Source organism: Emys orbicularis, chromosome 4 (genome assembly GCF_028017835.1).
Source record: "Emys orbicularis isolate rEmyOrb1 chromosome 4, rEmyOrb1.hap1, whole genome shotgun sequence".
In the NCBI taxonomy this organism is placed as follows: Eukaryota; Metazoa; Chordata; order Testudines; family Emydidae; genus Emys; species Emys orbicularis.
In genome coordinates this window covers 105,667,141-105,685,732 of record NC_088686.1, presented here as the reverse complement: position 1 = coordinate 105,685,732, position 18,592 = coordinate 105,667,141, and the positions used below count along the sequence as shown (strand labels likewise).

The 18,592-nt window shown below is 39.1% G+C and overlaps 1 protein-coding gene across 9 annotated transcripts in view; it reads left to right on the top strand.

Moving 5' to 3' along the window:
* The window catches only part of SOX6 (SRY-box transcription factor 6), a 459,030-nt gene that overhangs the window by 393,803 nt on the left and 46,635 nt on the right, over positions 1-18,592 (top strand). For 7 of the 9 annotated variants that reach the window (XM_065404484.1, XM_065404489.1, XM_065404488.1 and 4 more), the window contains one exon: positions 10,466-10,522. The exons of the other annotated variants lie outside the window; for them this stretch is intronic. In XM_065404484.1, the coding sequence (XP_065260556.1) occupies positions 10,466-10,522 (57 nt within the window). The remainder of the gene's footprint in view (positions 1-10,465; positions 10,523-18,592) is intronic. 9 annotated transcript variants of the gene reach the window in all.

Sequence of the window (18,592 nt, the reverse complement as noted above, 5' to 3'; positions counted from 1 at the left end):
GGTAGTTAAACACTGGAATAAATTGCCTAGGGAGGTTGTGGAATCTCCATCTCTGGAGATATTTAAGAGTAGGTTAGATAAATGTCTATCAGGGATGGTCTAGACAGTATTTGGTCCTGCCATGCGGGCAGGGGACTGGACTCGATGACCTCTCGAGGTCCCTTCCAGTCCTAGAATCTATGAATCTATGAATCTATTTCCTGTGTATATTCTTAATCTGACCTCAAAGTGTAAGAATCTGTGAATCTGTACATAACAAATTAACTGGTTAGAATAACAAGTTAACTGGTTGGAATTAAGGTTGTGAGTGGCTATTAGATTGAGTTGTGCATTGAAGATGATAGTGTTGGTTAAAATGACTGTGTTAGAGAGAGTTTTAGTGTATTGGTGTAGTTGAGTATCGTGATGGTATAATGTATACAAATGTGCTTATAGTTTACAAGTAGAAAACTGGAGGATGCAGTACAAAAGGATGGACAAAGCAACAGGGAAAGCATTGCATTAAGTACAATAGCATTCAGTCAGGCATGTTAGCAATGAGGCTTCACACGATCTGCAGAAGGGTCAGGAGGGATGCCCCCATCCTATTCACTTTAGGAGGTGCACAAAAGAAGAGTTCTCCAGAATTTAGGAAATCTTCAGGAGAACAGCCCTGCTCTATGGACTTGCCAAGGTCCCAGAGATCTGCTCCAGGAGCGGGTCGCTCTTATATAGCTGAACTGGCAAACCACTGAATCATGTAATTGGCTGAGCTGTAGGGCAGCCCTTTTGATGAAGAATGCTTTCTCAGTTGTCTTCCCAAGAGTGACTTATCCTGCAAAAATACATCACATAAGCTATTTCCCACCAAAAGTAATTGACACAAAATCAGTTGTATGCCACAATATTGGCTGTAAATTTCATTTAGCAACAAATGGGAAAATATTCTACAGGAAACATTGTGGCATAAATAGAAACAGTTATGACTCAATTATTAAATTACACAAAATTAACATCTTAATACATTTTAAAAGCAGCCCATGTTTTAAATTTTGGAATTTCTTTGCTGGAGAACTCTTTTTTTTTTTTTTTTAAAGAAAGGTAGATTTTAATGGTTCTAACTCATAAATGAAGTACAAAATTTACCTGGAAATTCTCAAAATATTCATACAATATTTAGAGTGTCAGTGCTGTGTGTTTGGGGAAGTTATACTATACTGTTCATATCTAAAAAAGAAATTTAATACCTTTTTAAGTATAAATCTCAACACAACAGTAACTATATATAAAACCTCCATAATATTTTGCTTATATGATGATCTTATCTAAACACACAAGAGATCCATCAGTGAGCCAGGAGACCATAGCAGAAAGGGAATGAAACATTGTAAACAGCACTGTTGAAGACAAGATGTCTTTTAATCTACATTTTATATTTTAACTTAATAAGATCTCTACATTACCCAAAACAGTAAGGGAAAGGGTCAGTGCCTGTTAAAGGGATTTCTTTAACCTCTTTCCCCATAGGATTAGCAATGGTTTGCAAAATAAATTCAGAGCCTAATAAATATTTATTTCTATTAGGTTTGGTTTAAATGACAGCATTTTAAAACTCATTTAATACAGATTAATGCTATGAAAGAAAGTCTGTAACAGGGAAATTAAATAACTGATCCAGCAGTCCTTATTCAGGCAAAATTCTAATTAAAGTCAATTGGAATCCTAATTGAGTCCAAACTATAAGATTGGACACACAAAAAGTCACACCTGCTATGCTTTTTTTTTTTTTAAATGTAAATGTACTTTACAAATGACTACCATGAGTGTCATTGGATCAATATTTGAAAATATTTAAAACACAAAAAGGAAGAGTAAAGTGATTCTTAAATTTTTTTTCTACTTTGTAAAATGAGTGTGTATAAAAGGCACCTACTTGCTCTACCAAGTCTGCTCCTTGGGTGATTTCAGAACCTTACCAGCTTCCTGTATTGCCTAAAATAACTTTTATTTCCTCTTATGTCTCTTAGCAGAGCCAATAAAACTTTGGGAGAATCAGCTGGAATCTCTTCCTTCATGTGTATTGTCAACAACATTGTTAACTAAGTTTAAATCGCAGAATCTTTATTGTTCATGATGCATAAGGTGAAAGAACCCAGCTTGAGCTTGCATGACTGCCCATTAGAAAAATCATCTCTATGCTTCTAAACTGATCAGAGCAGATGTGGAAATCACGGAAAGAGTATAACCCTGGAACCCACAATGCCGTTTTTACACAGAGACATTTCACAGTTAACTGTGCTGTTTAAGGCTCTGACAACAAAATTACAGCAAGGAGATTTATCGTGAAAACTCACCGTCATCCTGTTGTTTTTATTTATTATAGTATAAGCCACAGAGTGAAGCAATAAGACAAGACAAGGATTGTACTGGGATATTACTGCCACACCTCTGATATGTTGTTAGTCCCTTGGTTTTGTACCACAACTATAAAGTAGTGCAAATATTCAAATACAATGGGATACAAATTGGCCCTTTAAAATTATGGTATCTCTCCACCCTCCGCCCCCCCAAAATAATGAAAAAAATTGCATTTTTAAGAGTAGTAAATCTTATGGAAGAAGTGTACATACTTTGTATAAAATGTAAAATAGATCTATACAATACATTTAAAACAAAAACCATACTTTTGTTCAAATATCATTACAGAAAGGTATGTTTTTCCACTCTGGATATTTATAAGCACTCCCTTTTCATTATTTCTGTTTGAATGATAATTTCCTTTTACTTAATATTTTATGTTAAAAACTATTCTTTATCTGTGGCACAGAGAGAAGATTTTTCATGATCCCAGCAGAGCCTTGAAATCATAGCTACCTTTTTGGATTTGCTTCTTCTAAAAGGATCAGGTCCTTATGTCCATCTTTTAGTGCCACATTTTAAAAAATAGCCTCCAGATAATTAGACGCTGCTCATGTGAATGAGTAACAAGAGTCTAACCTCAGAAAAAGATGACAAGCTAATTGCCTGCACCTTAGCCTGAAAAAAAGTGATTGAGTTCTGGTCAGTTACTGGTCCTTGAGTTCAGAGAACTGGTAACAGTTTGTTGTGCAAAACTATTATGCCTACAACATTATGCACAAAACTTCAAAGCCTGGGTTGATGCCTTTTTGAAAATGTCATTTTAAGGCTCTAAATGTTTTTGTATTGGTTATAAACATATATATTTGAAAATTGCCCCATTCCCATTTAAAAAACCCCCAGAAAGCTTTAAAGTGCTCACAGGGGCTTGGTCATCAGAAAGAGCAAAATAAATTGATGACAGTGAGTTGGAATGATGCATTTTTATGATTCTCTTGAGAGTTGTGGGTCAGCTACAATTTTAAATTGACACCATTCTATGTGCATAGAGATTTATAGAGCTTAAAGCGTAAATTGGTTATTAAGCAAAGCCAAATTTCTCGACCTTACCTGATGCTGTTCAGCTGTAGGCCAACATCATGAAAGGAAGAGAGAACAGCATTAGTGCTGTTATGGGAGAAGTGGAAGGGGAGCTGACCCAGTTCAGGAAACTGCTGGGAAAGTGGAGAGATCCAGAAGAGTTCAGAAATGGCCTCACAAAGCATCTTTTGTGTGGCTGGAGTCACAGAAGGTTGGCTCTGTATGGGGGGAATAGCTCTTTTCTAGGCAAGTCATGTTCATCTTTAAAAGAAATTTGTAAATTAAGGTACTATAACAAAACATGCATTATTGGTATTAGTCCTATTTAGTTTAGTATTTAAATCCAGGATAATTGACTAAATGTTGACTAATGGTTCGATCTGACAATATTCTAAATGACCCCAAAAGATGCTGTATTGTCTATTTTGTTTATATTTAAAAGGCCAAATTCAAGTCTGGCCAGTATACAGGCAGAAGCATGAGTTATCGGCACTGGATAGAGGTATATGGGTGAAGGTTGCAGAACATACATGGTAAATATACACATCATATCTTCTACACCCTGTCACAGGAAGGTATCTTCTATATCCTTACAGAAAACCTATGACGTGACCTCATCAAGCTTTTAGAGGAACCAGAATCTTGCATAATATGTCTATGCCATATGCCCCCTCCCCACCACTTTGTAGGGTTTCAGGCATAAGCACATGTGCGGTCGGAAACCAAAATTAGGCCCAAAAATGTATGACATGATTTGCTCACTCCTTTCATGAACTTCAATAGGAGCTGCAGATGCTCAGCCCCTCTGAAAAGCAGTCCATAAATCCTTAGACAACTGTGGAGACCTATAAATGTTTTTATGTTACCCTTATTTCAAATGAAAAAAAGATTAAACCCACTTCATTTATCCTAATGTAGACATAATGGCTTGTATGCAAAATATAGTCTGTACTTGTTTAAAATATGCATTATTTACCCTTGGAGTTGTTTACAGTCTATTGGTCAAAGCCATATTTAGGCACTCGGATTTGACTTGATAAGCCATAACGGCCCCTTTGGAAGTGTTACGGTCTGCTGTAATGCAGAGTATTTAGGGACTGTTAAATATATGGATTATTGACACAATAGAGTGTAACAGCTCCTCTGGAGTTGTTACGCTCCATCATTTACATGTGGCCACTGCACATGTGCACAAAGTTTGCCTGATAGAAACACTTCAGGAAGGTTTTGTAGAAAAGCATTACCATTCACGCATAGTCATTTTTTCCCCTAAATGAGAAAAACTTACTATTATTATTAAGAAAAACCTTATTATTTTTCCTAAATACCTAGAGCCCTGCAAATCAACGGATATCTGCTTTATATATCTGTGGACCATTTTTGCAGATTGCAGATGGATACGGATCCAAATTTTATATCTAAAGCCCTGCAAATCTGCAGATATCTGCAGATCAGTTTTGAGGATCGGATGCAAATACAAATTTTGTATCCGCGCAGGGTTCTATAAATACCCAAAGTACAACACCATATTATCAATTAATTGTTTGATCAATTTTGTTATTATAGCCATAATAATTGTAATGGCGGAGTGAGTTCCTACATCTTTTCTGTTCAAGCACTATGTGGTTCAAAGGCCAACACCAAGCCTTCTCTGCTACCAGTTATTCTCTGAACTCAATGACTAGTAATTGAATAGGAGAACTCAGTCAGAACAATATTTTTTTCAGACCAAGCTGCAGGCAATCAGTGTCTCATCTTTTACTAGAATTAGTGACGACTGTCCCTAATTTCCAAACATGAGACATGGGAATAATAGTCTAAGGAAACAGTCATATTATAGACTTTCATGAACCATCATGAATCATAAATACTTACTTCAGCTCTGCAAGAATTCACCTATTCTGTTTTGCTTTGGGATTTTAACAAAAACTTCTTAATAAAGTTTTCTCTCCTTTTTGTTTTAATTTCTGTTAGAAGAATCTTTAATTATAAATAAAAGACCGATATTCATATTTTGGGCCACTGAAGAAGAGGCAACGAAGGTTATGTGCACGAACAATTACAGATCTCTCTGCTCCCTCTTGTTAAATCTTAACTATTTTAGTACTTCCCAGATATATACTTTACAGCCAAGCTAACAAATCAATAGTAGTATCTAGCACACATGATCAGTTTTTGGTATTTACGAAATTGTTTTTATTGTGGTAGTGCTTAGAGGGCCCCATGACGGATCAGAGTCCCATTGTGCCACATGCTGTACAGGCAGATGCTCCATGCAGCTTGTTGTCTAAGTAGGCTGATAAAAGGTTAAACAAAATTCCCTCTTTGGAACTTCTCTGGAAGAGAGAGAAGCCACATACTCACTCCATTGTAAAGACTTAAGGAATTTACTGTAGCCATAGGGACAGCTGTCCTTGAAGGATGGTGGGATATTGTATCCTTTGGTAATCCTGGTGCTTAGTAAGTAAGGAGCTTTTTTCACAGAGGCCCAGCAAGTGGCAGGAGTCCTACTCCTCTATATGGGATTTTTGGGCCCTAGAACGCACCACACACCCATTGTTTATCATGCTGTATTTTTATCTCAGTTAAATGATTATGGCTGAGGTAGATACCTCTGAATGGAGAGGAAGTTAAAAATGAAAATCCCAGCAGTCATCTTCACTATATTGCCACAATGGGCCTTGAAATATTTTGTGGATTTGTCCATTTATGTTTATGACTCCAAATAATAACTGTAAACCAGGATTTTTAAAAGTGAGTGCATAATGTCCAGCTTCTAAGTCCATATTCAGGCACCTGAATATAAGTGGCCTGGGCACCCAGTATCTCCAACTGAGGCTATTCTGTGCTCAGCACTTTTGAAATTCACTCCCCTTTTTTAGGTGTATGAATATGAGTTTAGGAGCCTAACTTGAGACACCCACTGTTAGAAATCTTGGCCCTACTGTAAGTTGTTATAAAATAGTATTTGCAACTGCAATATTTCCATTTGCAATTTTAAGTGTCAGTGTTTTATCCTGTCTACTTGAAAAAATGTGCATAAATTCACAATATATTTCCTTAGTAATGCAGAAAGCAAAATAGTGACCCAAGGTAAAAATTTTCAGAAGCGCTCAAATGACTAGACGCTTAAGTCCCATTGAAAATGTTTTTGAACATTTTATCCCTGGGCACTAAAGTAGTATGTGTCCAAGAGGCAGTAATACATTTTTCTGTAAAATACAGTAGATTTGCATCCTTCCCTAATACATTTAAGAAATATCTGACTATCAACTGATGTAATACTGCCCCCTTTTATTTGAACTGAAAAACATGCTGGACTTCATATACTTAGCATTGCAGCTTGAGGAATTTTATTTTATTTATACAATTGATTGAGATATTCATTGTTGCATGACAGGATCAGATTAATCATGAGATCAGTATTACTCTACAACAATAAGTGAAAGGAGTGTTGTGATCAAATTGTTCAGCAGGGTGGGTGCATGTTTTAGATTTAGCTTCCCAGGCAGCATATTATACCACGCAGGTGTCTTGTCATTCTTCTGAGGTGCACTGGGTATTGGTGAACTGGGATGGTTGCTGTTATATGCATTTGATTATCATGTTCACTTGCAGTGGTTTTTTAAATCAGGCTATTCCTAGGATAACAATAGGCCACAGTGTTGTTTTTGTTGTTGTTTTTTTTAAGGCCTATTCAGGAATTAGATTTGTCTTTGAATAGCTAAATGATTACAATGTTACTCACACACGCAGAAGTGCTGTGGTGAATTTATCTGATGCAATTAGAACTTTTTCATGCAGAAATTAGAAATGGAGCATCTTGCAGAAAGGTGATCTCAGAGTCGGTAACAGTCTCTTTTAAAGAGACACATTTCCATCATGGAAAACAAGTCTGACTTTCAGCAAAAATGTGCTTGAATCTACACCAATGTATCGAATGTTATAGGAATTTACATTATAAGAAACACAGTCAGGATATGCATCTGTGTTTAGGGAAAGATTTTACTTCACCTCTGTGTGTGTGTATCCAGTGTGGGAGGTAGTGCAAGGTGTGGACACATACACAAGGACATTCAGAGTTCTGGCACTCAAGGTTTGTAAGGGTTGTGTAAGGCCATTCCTGTTGCTGGCATTAACCTCTCCAAAGGAGAAGGAGTGTTGTGGGAGCACAGCTTCATCCTCTTTGCTTTGGCCAGCAGCTCCACAGTAGATGGGTGCAGAGGGCGGTAGGTACTGAACTCTTATCAAGGGTGGCTCCAAAAAAGCATATCAAAATCAGGAAAGGCAATGCTAAAGCTGCATGTGAAACCTTAAGTTTGCCCCTAAGTGCATGTCATTGTGACACAGTCTTTCATTGTTCGTATGCTCAAATAATACAATATATACCTAACATACATTTCCCCCCCTAAACCTCAGATACACTTGCGTAGCTTCATGTATGCTATTTTGAATATGCCAGACAGGGTGCATGAAAATCATTTATACGAAACACAGTAAAATAGACTTACACCGTTTGAGTATTACAACATGAAAAAATAGTGAAAAATTACATGACACATATATAGATCACCAAAATTTGCAGCTGTTAACTTTGTACTTAAGTACCACATACTCTGAATTGCACCTATGGAAGTATTTGTTGTGCATCCCTTAGCATCTAAGTTAGTCTTGTGGTTAATTGCCTCATTCCCTGAATTGGTCTTTAGAAAGTTGGTGGTGTGCATTTGTGCTCTGATCAATTAGATTTGTAGTTCACTGCCTAATCCCCAAAATTACACCTAAGGAAGATTGGTTTAACAGAAAATATATAGTACTTGGCTGTTGGCTAAATTATTAAATATATTCCTTAGAGGGAAGAGAATGTAACTTATGGAAATTCTAGGTCAGCAAAGATATGTCAAACCATTATAACAATGAAAATAGTGTATGTATGTAAGACAAGAATGCACAGTGCACAGAGCCTGCATGATATAATACTGTATTATGTAAGAAACAGTATATGAACCTGTACAGTATTAATCTTGGGTAAAATTGTCAAGTTTTTAGCAGCCACCAGTTTGCACAAATCTACATTCAAATATAAATTATTATATTCAGAAATGAAGCAAACTTGCTTTTTTGCCTTTAATTTCTAGGTTTTGCATTTGAATATAGTACTTGAAATTGTTTGCCATTATGGTATGTTGGGATAGTGGCAGAACATAACCAAGAAGTTCTTTTTATTTCTGATGCCAGGCCTACTTGAAGGGCTGCCAGGTTTAAGACCTCATTAATAATAGTTTAAAAGTTGTTTGGGTTTTTTTGCCCCTTTCTGATATCTGCTTTCCAGCACAAGTACAATGCAGAATACACAGGTCTTCCACTCACATGGGGTATTTCCTTTGGAAGGCATAAAAAGCATTCTTCTGTGTATACCATGGCTCTTAAATGTGGGAGCAGAAACAAATCCAAAAGGGACAGAGTTTGATCAAAGTGAATATTGAAAAATCTGCATATTTAGTTAAATCAGCATGGGCAGTTTTTCCCAAAGGAAGCTGTGGTACATTGTTCAGCCATTGTGGCTAGTGCCATTGCCTCGATCATAATAATATAATCATCATATATTCTCACGTGCAGCCTGTTTACAAAGCTGTTCAAGAGAGTTTCCAGACATATATCCAAACCTACTCCAGGTTTTGTTTTGCTTATCCATATTTTATAAGGTAAAACTTTTCCCTCTCTCACTAGCTCATCTAAGAGCTTTAGAATACATACACAAATTCTTTCACATTTATGTCCAACCACAGACATCCACTGGCAAGCAATTCATACTACCATTCATCTCCATGCCCTCCCCATACATTCCTTTAGGTAAACACACTGGGCCAAAGTCATTCCTAGAGTAATTCCATTGACTGGAATGGTTTAAGTACAACAGGGATGAGTTTGGATTACCTCATCTGATACCTAACTACTTCCTAAATTCAAGATTCCTCTAAATTCTCAAGGTGTATTTATAGTCAGATTAATTGAAAGCACATTCTCCATTGTTGTAGTTTGCTTACAGCACTGCCTATTTCTGGGCATAGCCCCAGGTCTATGCTAGCTTGGACATTTTGGTTCAAATAAAGAAATAAATATTTCAGCATGTTAAATTGTCACTGAATCTTCCTGCATGTTGTGAAAAGAATTAGGTGACCAGTTACTCAATATGAACAACATGACTAGTCAAAGAAAGAGTGGAAGTGAATAACTCATGAATAACCCATAGGCTGGAATGTTTCCTTTGAGTGTTTGAACAATAATAAGTTACCAATACATGTGTAATAATCAAAGTCTGCTTACTGGTAGTTTGCAAACATATAAAGGGGCAAGTTTGTTGGAAAAATAGTTAGTCTATCTCTAGTCATATGACATTAACTCCATAAACAAGCCCATCACAATGGAAATGTGTATCAGGAAGATAAATAATCTTCAACATCAGATTATTTATGTTAAAATCATTTTCAAACATCATCTGTTTCTGTAGCACTATTTAAAACCCAAAGAATGTCTAACCTGAAATTGCCCAGCCTACATCCTGAAAATCTGCAGACAACCCACATTTTATTGTTAGGCCCATGGTCCTTAACGTGTTGCAAATGCTTCTAGAAGAAAGACTGGCAAAACATTTCAAATTCCTGATCTTCAGTTGCTGATCTTCATTGACTGAGGGGGGGAGCATTGAGATGGCGATTTGGAAAGCTCTCTTCTTCTTTCCCCCTCCCCCAATCCCAAAGTGATTTAATAAACAGCGGTGAAGGAGGGTGGGCACTTGTGTCTAAGATTAACCCTATATTGACCATGAGGCTGTGCATTTTTTTTTTTACTGTCACTTCCCAGAGGACTTCTTTAGCTGGGAACCCTATCACTCATTTGCATCATCACAACCACCTCCCTGAGGCAGCCACTATTACCCACATCCTACTTTTCTTTTTTTTATAAATTGTTGTTTAGTGCAGCATACATTTACATGCTTATTCCCTTTTATTTCTAAAGTGCAGGAACACTGTTTGCTGTATTTCAGATGCCAGTGCGGATAGATGCCATCACTGGAAGGATATGCATTAGAACTGTAGACACAGTGAGTCACCGACACATCATATACTGTATAAATTTCTGTTCTGTCAAGAGTTTAGCAGGTTGCCAAAATATATTCAGTTGCCAGCTCCTTGCCAGAATTCTGTTCCTAGCCTGATGCCAATCAGTCTTTTTGGATGTTCATGTATAAGATTAGGTTGGCTTGATACATTCCTCCTCCCAAGGGATTCTCCTTTATCAAGGGATTACCTGCATGTCATTCTTTGCATACATCCCATGTTTTATTCTTTGATAGAAGCAACCAGATCACACTACATCATTGCTGCTAAACACCTTATTAATGAAGTACCTGTGAACTCTTCCCATCCTCTCAAAAAACCCAAAGCTACAAATACAGGCAATATATTGTCCTGAACAGTTTTATTTCCTTTTCTGTTTTTTATTTTACTTTCTAGGGAAATGGAGGCCAGTTACATTTAATACAATTTTCATTTCTGAAAGAAACTGCTCAGACAAATACTTCCTTAAAAAACAAAAGCTCTTATTTTATTCATAGTGGTTTATCTACAATAGATAGAGTGGGGGACGCAAGCCACTTCCCAACTCAAAAATGTCATACCATGCCTCATAGTATTTTTATTGCAATAGCTTATCAATATATACGAAATGTTGTGTACATAAAAAAGATGATTTGCAGGATGAGGAATTTAAAATAACAAGGTGCATTAGTTTCAAAGGGAAAAGGAGTTTGAGGCATATGGGTCATTTCCTCCATTTATCAAGCCATTTCCCTTTGTCTCTGTCCACATCGCCTTTCTACAGCTACCTGGAAGTGTCTGGTTGGGATCTGCAGAATCTAGTTTAAAAAAAGAAAATACCCCAGAATTCCTATTCAGGACAGCACTTAAGCATGTGCCTTTCCTTAATAGGGAAACCTGCATAGGGGACGGGCCTGAGGATGTTTACGTGCTTTCCTAAATCAGGGCCTGTGTTACTACCTCATTCTCCTACTACTGTGAGAATGCCACCCTCGTAGCATTAGGAACTACCTTGGCATCTGACTCGCACAACTTGTAGTTTTGATAGATGTACAATGGTTTAGGTCTATCAAAGGCTATTAGATACATCAGTGGTTATTAGCCAAGATGGTCAGGGATGCAATCCCATGCTTTGGGTGCCCCTACACCTCCAACTGCCAGAAGCTGGGACAGAACGACAGGGGATGGAGCACTCGAAATTGTCCTGCTCTGTTCACTGCCTCTGAATCATCTGGCACTGGCCACTGTCAGAATACAGGATACCGGGCTAGATGGACCATTGGTCTGACCTAGTATGGCCATTCTTATATAACATTAAAATGGAACGCTTTACCTTACTGTAATATTGACCTCATTGTGCCAAGCTGGAATGTTTTTCTGTTCCTAGAATGCATTGAGCTGACACTGTATTGCAATCTAGGAATATACTGTGCTTTTGCCATCACTGTCTCTCTCCTCTGCTGCTCACCCCTGCTGTGTTTTTGCTGGGACTTTTCTAAATGTTGTTGTCTCAGCAACAACATAAATCTCATCACATTGCTGTTGTGTGTGAGATCTCCATTAATTAATAACATAGCTCTCAATTTCCAAGGTAGAATTTGCATTAAAAACGTACATGATGCAAAGAGATTTTTAAAAAATGTTTTTGCTCTACTGTACGTGTGCTCCATATATCGTGGCATTCTCACCGGCTTTAAATCTGCCTCAGTCTGAGGACACAATTAAGCTGTATGCCAAACGTTTTTCTAAATAAGAAGCACAATTTATATCTTGTTGTTTTTGTTTGTGTGGGGTGGCAGATGGGGGGGTGAAGGAGGAAATGAAAAGGAAGTGAAAACTGCATTACAAGTAAATCAGGCTCATTATTACTGTTTAACATTGATATTGTGGTAGTAACTAAAGGCCCCAATTAGGATCAGGGCCTTGTTGTGCTGGGCTCTGAGCAGTGCAAAGGTAGATGTGGTTCCTCCCCTTGCAATTACATTTAAGACAAGACACAAAGAAATAAGCATAACAAACAATAGGAATGGAGGAGGAGAGTAACAATACCAAGATCATCTGGTTAGACAGGCTAGCAATGTGCACAACTTGATGGTTCTTGAATTATTTGGGGGATGAGGCTATTCCAGAGCTCAAAATGGAGGTGAAGTTGTAGCATGTTTGGAGTCCTGGGGCTGAGTTGCCTTGCTGCTTGTAATTACTTCCTATAGCCTATGTGGTTAGGAGATGGGAAGGAGCTGCCTGGGGCCTTGTACCCTATGTGGGGGAGAATTGCAAATCCTGGTCTGAGGTAACCAGTATGGAAACACTGGTGGGCCCATTCTTTCAGCTCCCACCGGCAAAAGTCCTCTCACCAGGCCTACCTCATAGCACATATGCCTGGGGCAGCAAATCTGAAGGGGCGGCACTCCGTCTGGTCTTGGGGCGGCACTCCGACTCCCCCTTCCCCCCCCTTCTTCGGCGGCACCTTTTTCTGTTTTCTTCAGCGGCAGTTAGGCGGCAGCTTTTTCATTTTTTCTTCTTCGGTGGCGCTGCTGCTGCTTTTTTTTTTTTCCCTTTGCCTCGCCGCTTGGGGCGGCAAAAAAGATAGAGCCAGCCCTGGCTGAGAAGTAAGAATTAGCTAAAGGAGATGGATTTAGAGATCAGCACAATTCACGAAGATTAAAAAGAAGAAAAAACCCTCTTTGTCTGAATTAATTATTTTCAGGCTGCTTTTTATAGACTAGTTTTTCAGAAGTCATCTGTGAAGGTAGGCATAAAGAATTTTTAAAGGTAACTAAATGGGATGGAGGCAAGGTTTAAAATCATCTACGGGGCTGTTGCAGGGGATATTAAATATTGATTTATCTTGGGGTAAGAATCATACTAAGGGCTTGTAGTAAGATCAGTTCATCTGGAATACAAACTGTATAGCTGTATTTAGTACAATGGCAACATGACTGGAAGTGCAGGGGTGAGCATTTAATCTAAATCAGTTGGCTCTCCAAAGGTTCAAATGAAAAAAACTAGCATTTCAAACTGAACTTTTCCTAAATGTTTCATGCTGTTTACATTAAACATTGTCTCATTCAGTCAGTCCATGCTGTATCATAACCCACACCTCTGTGTCATGTTGCAAATAACAAAAATCCACATTTCAAGACTGTTCCAAATTTTAAGTTTTAATACCCCAAACCCTCCTGCAAACCTGATGCAAATCATTCAAGTAATCTGGCATGTAACACTGTAAGCAATTTTCTGCTACTTGCCACTGCCTTTGGCCAAGCTTTTAGTCATAAATTTGGCACAGATTGGATTTAACCAATGAAAACTGATTATGTTCCCATTTCAGACATAAATAGTTGCCAGCTAGTGGTATTGGCTAATAGATTTTTCAGTCTGTATAAATGTGCATATGACCATAGCAGAAGATCCCTTTGTCCAAGAGTGACATCAAAACAGTAGTTCTCAGATAATTTTAATGTTATATTTGCTTTTGTTTGTGTTGTTTTCTTTAAACATATTCATTTGATGGTTGCAGAGGCTTGAATGTTCCATGACTGAAAAAAACAGTAAATATATTTATATGAGAGGCAGTGTGGTGTAGTTGATGGAGTACTGGACAAGGACTCAGGAGACCTAGGTTCAATTCTCAGCTCTGCCACTGGGCTGCAGAATGACCTAAGGCTAGTACCTTCTTGAGTCTGTGCCTCAGTTATCCATTTGTAAAATGGGGTTAATGATATTGACCTACTTTGTAAAGCACTTTGAGGACTACTGATGAAGAACTAGGTATTATCATTATACTCAAAAGCAAAAAAGAAATATCCCTTATTACAGGGGTTCTCAAACTGGGGGTTGGGATCCCTCAGGGGGTCGTGAGGTTATTGGGGAGTCGCAAGCTGTCAACCTCCACTCCAACCCCGCTTTGTCTTTAGCATTTGTAATGGTGTTAAATATATAAAAAAGTGTTTTTAATTTATAAGGGGGGTCTCACTCAAAGGCTTGCGATTTGAAAGGGGACACCAGTAACAAAGTTTGAGAACCACTGTCTTATTACAACCACAGGACAGTCATTCCCTCTGCTACGAAACATGGAAAGAATGGAACTAGCACAAATTCCAGCTAAATATGGCTGGTAAGCGTAGAAGGGAGTAGAGAAGGCATCATCCCCTGAGACAACAGAGTCCCTTCTCCATGCATATTCTGACCCCAACCCCCGACAGAGTAGCAAATGTCTTCCCCAAGGATGAGGCATTTTATCTCCATGCAGTGAATCACATAGAATTTCCATGTATATTTTTTGCCTGTGTGTGTGTGATCATTTTGAAATCAAAAGTACAGATATGTGCATAGGATGTAATACAGCCCTGTGCTCAGGGCCGGCTCTGGCTTTTTTGCCGCCCCAGGCAAAAAAGCCTCCGGCCGCCCCCCCACCCCTGCGGGGGGAGGGCGGCCGGAGCCCCGGGGGGAGGGCGGTGAGCCCCGGCGGGGGCTCCGCTCTCCCCCCGGCCGCCGGGGGGAGGGCGGCGAGCCCGGCCGTGGCCCCGCTCTCCCCGGCGGCCGGAGCACCGCGCCGCCCCCCTCCAGGTGCCGCCCCAAACACAAGCTTGGTGGGCTGGTGCCTGGAGCCGGCCCTGCCTGTGCTGAAGGCCAGCACTCAAATCGCACCTAAGCCCTCATTATTGGTCTTAAGTGGGACTTAAGGTGGATAGCCCTTGTACCGGTCCCCTGTCATGAGGGTGAATTTTGTCTCTACAGAGCATAATTTCATACAGCATTTCATAATGTAAATATTTCTTTTTAAAATAATTATGTAATGAACAACTGAGTTCAGATTAAGGATTTAGTTGCTGTTCAATTTATTTAGGGGCCAGATCCAAAGCCCATTGAAGTCAATAGAAAGACTCCCATTGCTGTAGTTAGTTTTGGATCAGGCTGTGTATGTCTTTAAGTTTGTGTGAGTCTTTTCTCCTTTCAGACTGTTTAGGTATAAGTCGTGTTAGTGTTTTAAGCGGAGAGCAGTACTTTTTATATTATACAACCCTTGCATGTTGTGATGAAATTGGACTTCAGAATATAGGTGTGTAGACAAACGTGTAAGGGGACGCAGGACCTATGAGAGTATGATCCAGAAAAATGGAAACTAAGTCAGATGTTTGAAAGGAAAGCATCTTCTTTGTCCTTTTTTGGGGAATGATTGTTTGCCTATTTTTTTGGCTTGATAAATTTATACTAATCATTAATGTGCTTTTAGCAATTTTCTCCTCAGGTAGAGATTTTAGAAATGTGATTTACAAGCAACTTAGGCCCTGTCTCCTCCAAATTACTCATTACTCATGCTTACCTTTACATACTGTCAGTAATTCCACTGACTTCAATGAAGGCACTCATGTCTTTAGTCTTGTGCTGTTCTATCCTGGAAGAAAACTAATTCCTATATATACAGGAAGGGCTCCAAACTATTTGGCTTAAAGTTGTTAGAGACCCTCACCTGACTTCATCTTGAAGGGCAGGATGAATAACAAAAAGTAGAAAAAATACCTTTATTAATCACAGATAAACAGAATTACCTCTTTTTAACATAATCTTTTTGTTCTAAGGTACACTATGAGATTGATGTTGCAATGTGTTGAGCGTTGTGGCCCTGATTCGGCAAAGCACTTCAGCACATGCTTAATGTTAAGCATGTAAGTAGTCCCACAGAGTTCAGTAAGACTACTCTTGTGCTTAAGTGCTTTGTTGGATCAGGGCCAGAGTGTTCAGCACCTTGTAGGATCATAGCCTATAGGAGGCAGTAGGTGTCTGCAACCTGAGTGTTCTTTTCTTGTTGAATTAAAATTAAAGTAGGGAGCTAGTTGAAGGGTACGTCTATCACACAGGCATTATGTATATCATACTTGATGTGCTAACCTTGCACACAGTAATCTTGCCTTCCTGACACAAACAGTAAGCAGCACACTTTCTTGAGGTTGAAATAATCAGAGGCAAACACGGCAGTTATGGGGATACAAGAGGTAAGACACGGCATAATGATGTTACTATCATTGTTCCATTGTCATCCATACTGATTCTTTAGTGATGTGTGTTTTTTCTCTGAGCATAACAAACGATGCCTGAGAATAAACAGAGTAAAATGCTGCAGCAAACACAAAATAAATACTTGAAAATTTAGATAATAAAAATTACAAACCCATAAAAAATTACCAAATATGAATAGAAACAAACCCTCCACCTACTTGGTCAATGTGCAAACTGTACATAGCAGACAATTTACAATGAAATATGTCTGTATTTTAAAAGTTCGGGTTCAGTTCTGTCTGAGATAACATTAAATAGACCTGAGTTCCTTTTTGCAACCATGCTACATCATTGTTTACTTTAATGCAAATATACTCAGAGACTTTTAATTTAGCAATACTTTTATTCCCTTTTTTTGATAATAAACATGCAGAATTTTACACTAACACTTGCAATGATATATATTTTAAAGTTCAGGTTCAATTCTGTTTGAGCTTTTTGCTATGGCTTAGACTATTTTTTTATTTTCAAAATCAATTTGCCTAGTCCTGTTTTTCAACCATTATAATTATTGTCTAAGTAGGAATTCCCAATGTAGGAAAAGTGTATTTATCATACATTGTCCAGTGGTTACTGCATCCTGGAGGCCGTTTTTATTATAGCTTTCCGTCTGATGTTGTATCACATAATGAAAGACCCTATCATAACACAGACACTCACAATAGTAGAATTAAAGTAACTGTAAGAAAATCAAGTCTGAATGTCTGAATGCAGGTATAAAATGTTAAATTTTACATATATTTTGTAAATGTACAGTTTATAAGATTACATCATACTGTACTTAAGATGTGTGGCTACTGGCATGTATGTACAATCTAAATTTATGTAAATCTGTCCATTTCCAAACTCCTGTGGAAGGCAGCTAATTTTGCTTTGTGCAGTTGCGGTCTGCAGTATGCCACAGCAAAACTGAAATTGATGACTCCTTTTTTCTCTCCCAGCAAAATTGTTTTTCTTAGCAGAAACTAGAATAGTTTTACTCTTTGTTATTTTAATGTGGCTACTTGCTAAAGATGCGTTATCTTGTAGTCCTCTTTAAATATTCAGCCTGGAATACTCACCCAGTGCTTTGCTTGAGAGAAAAGTCGAGTCCAGTTGTTTGAGCATAGTAATGGAAATCAAAGTCTCTTGAGTTCTGCCGAACTCTGACTCTAAGAATGACCAAATTTTCAGTGAAATTCAGTCATCGACATATGTGCAAAGTAATAGTATTATTGCCCAATTCAGCAAAGCTTATTCTGTAAACTCTATGGAGTGGTGCCAGCCTCTTTCCAGTGAGGGAGCTGCACCCTCCTCATCACAAGGCCCTGACCCCCTCCGTGGCCCCACCCCATGGCCAAGTCAGAGGTGGAAGCTGGAACCAGGCAGCGCAAGGCACTGGCTGCTCACAGCTGGTAAGAGCTGCCTGGGTGCAGGGACCTGGCTCCGGGGCCGGCAGATCCCTGGGGGAGCAGCAACTGCAAAAGGTGGGGCCCAGGAGCCTGTGCCACCACAGCGGGTCAGTCCGAGCGGGTGGTGTGCCCTGGCAGGTGGGTACATGGGCCAGGGGCTGCTCTCGGGCTCCCCAGCCCCTGCCTGGGCTTACTTCTCCACTGCTGCTGGAGCTGGGAACCCAGCCAGTAGCTGCCACTCTCTCCACTCTGCCTTCAGAGCTGGGTAGCTGGAGAGCAGCAGCTGCTACAAGGGTGGTGGTGTAAGGCAGTTTTGGGGTGGCTATAGCCCCCGCAACCCCCCTTGTGCCAGGCCGGGAACTCTAGTTCACTAGAGGAAAATGGGTTTTCTGCTGCTGTGAGTTAACTGAGTTACTCCAGTAACTGAAGTGGTAAAGGTTTGTGCGGCCATGCTGAAGGTCCTAGGTTTGTACTCTGCTGGTGGGCCATGTAGGACTTGGTACATGGCTATGTTGGACATCTGGCAGCTGAGTTGCCCTCACACACGGATTCATGCCCATTAGTATAGGAAATAAAGTAAAAAAGAAGTAGAACAATCCAATTATTTCCTGAAGAATGTGTGCT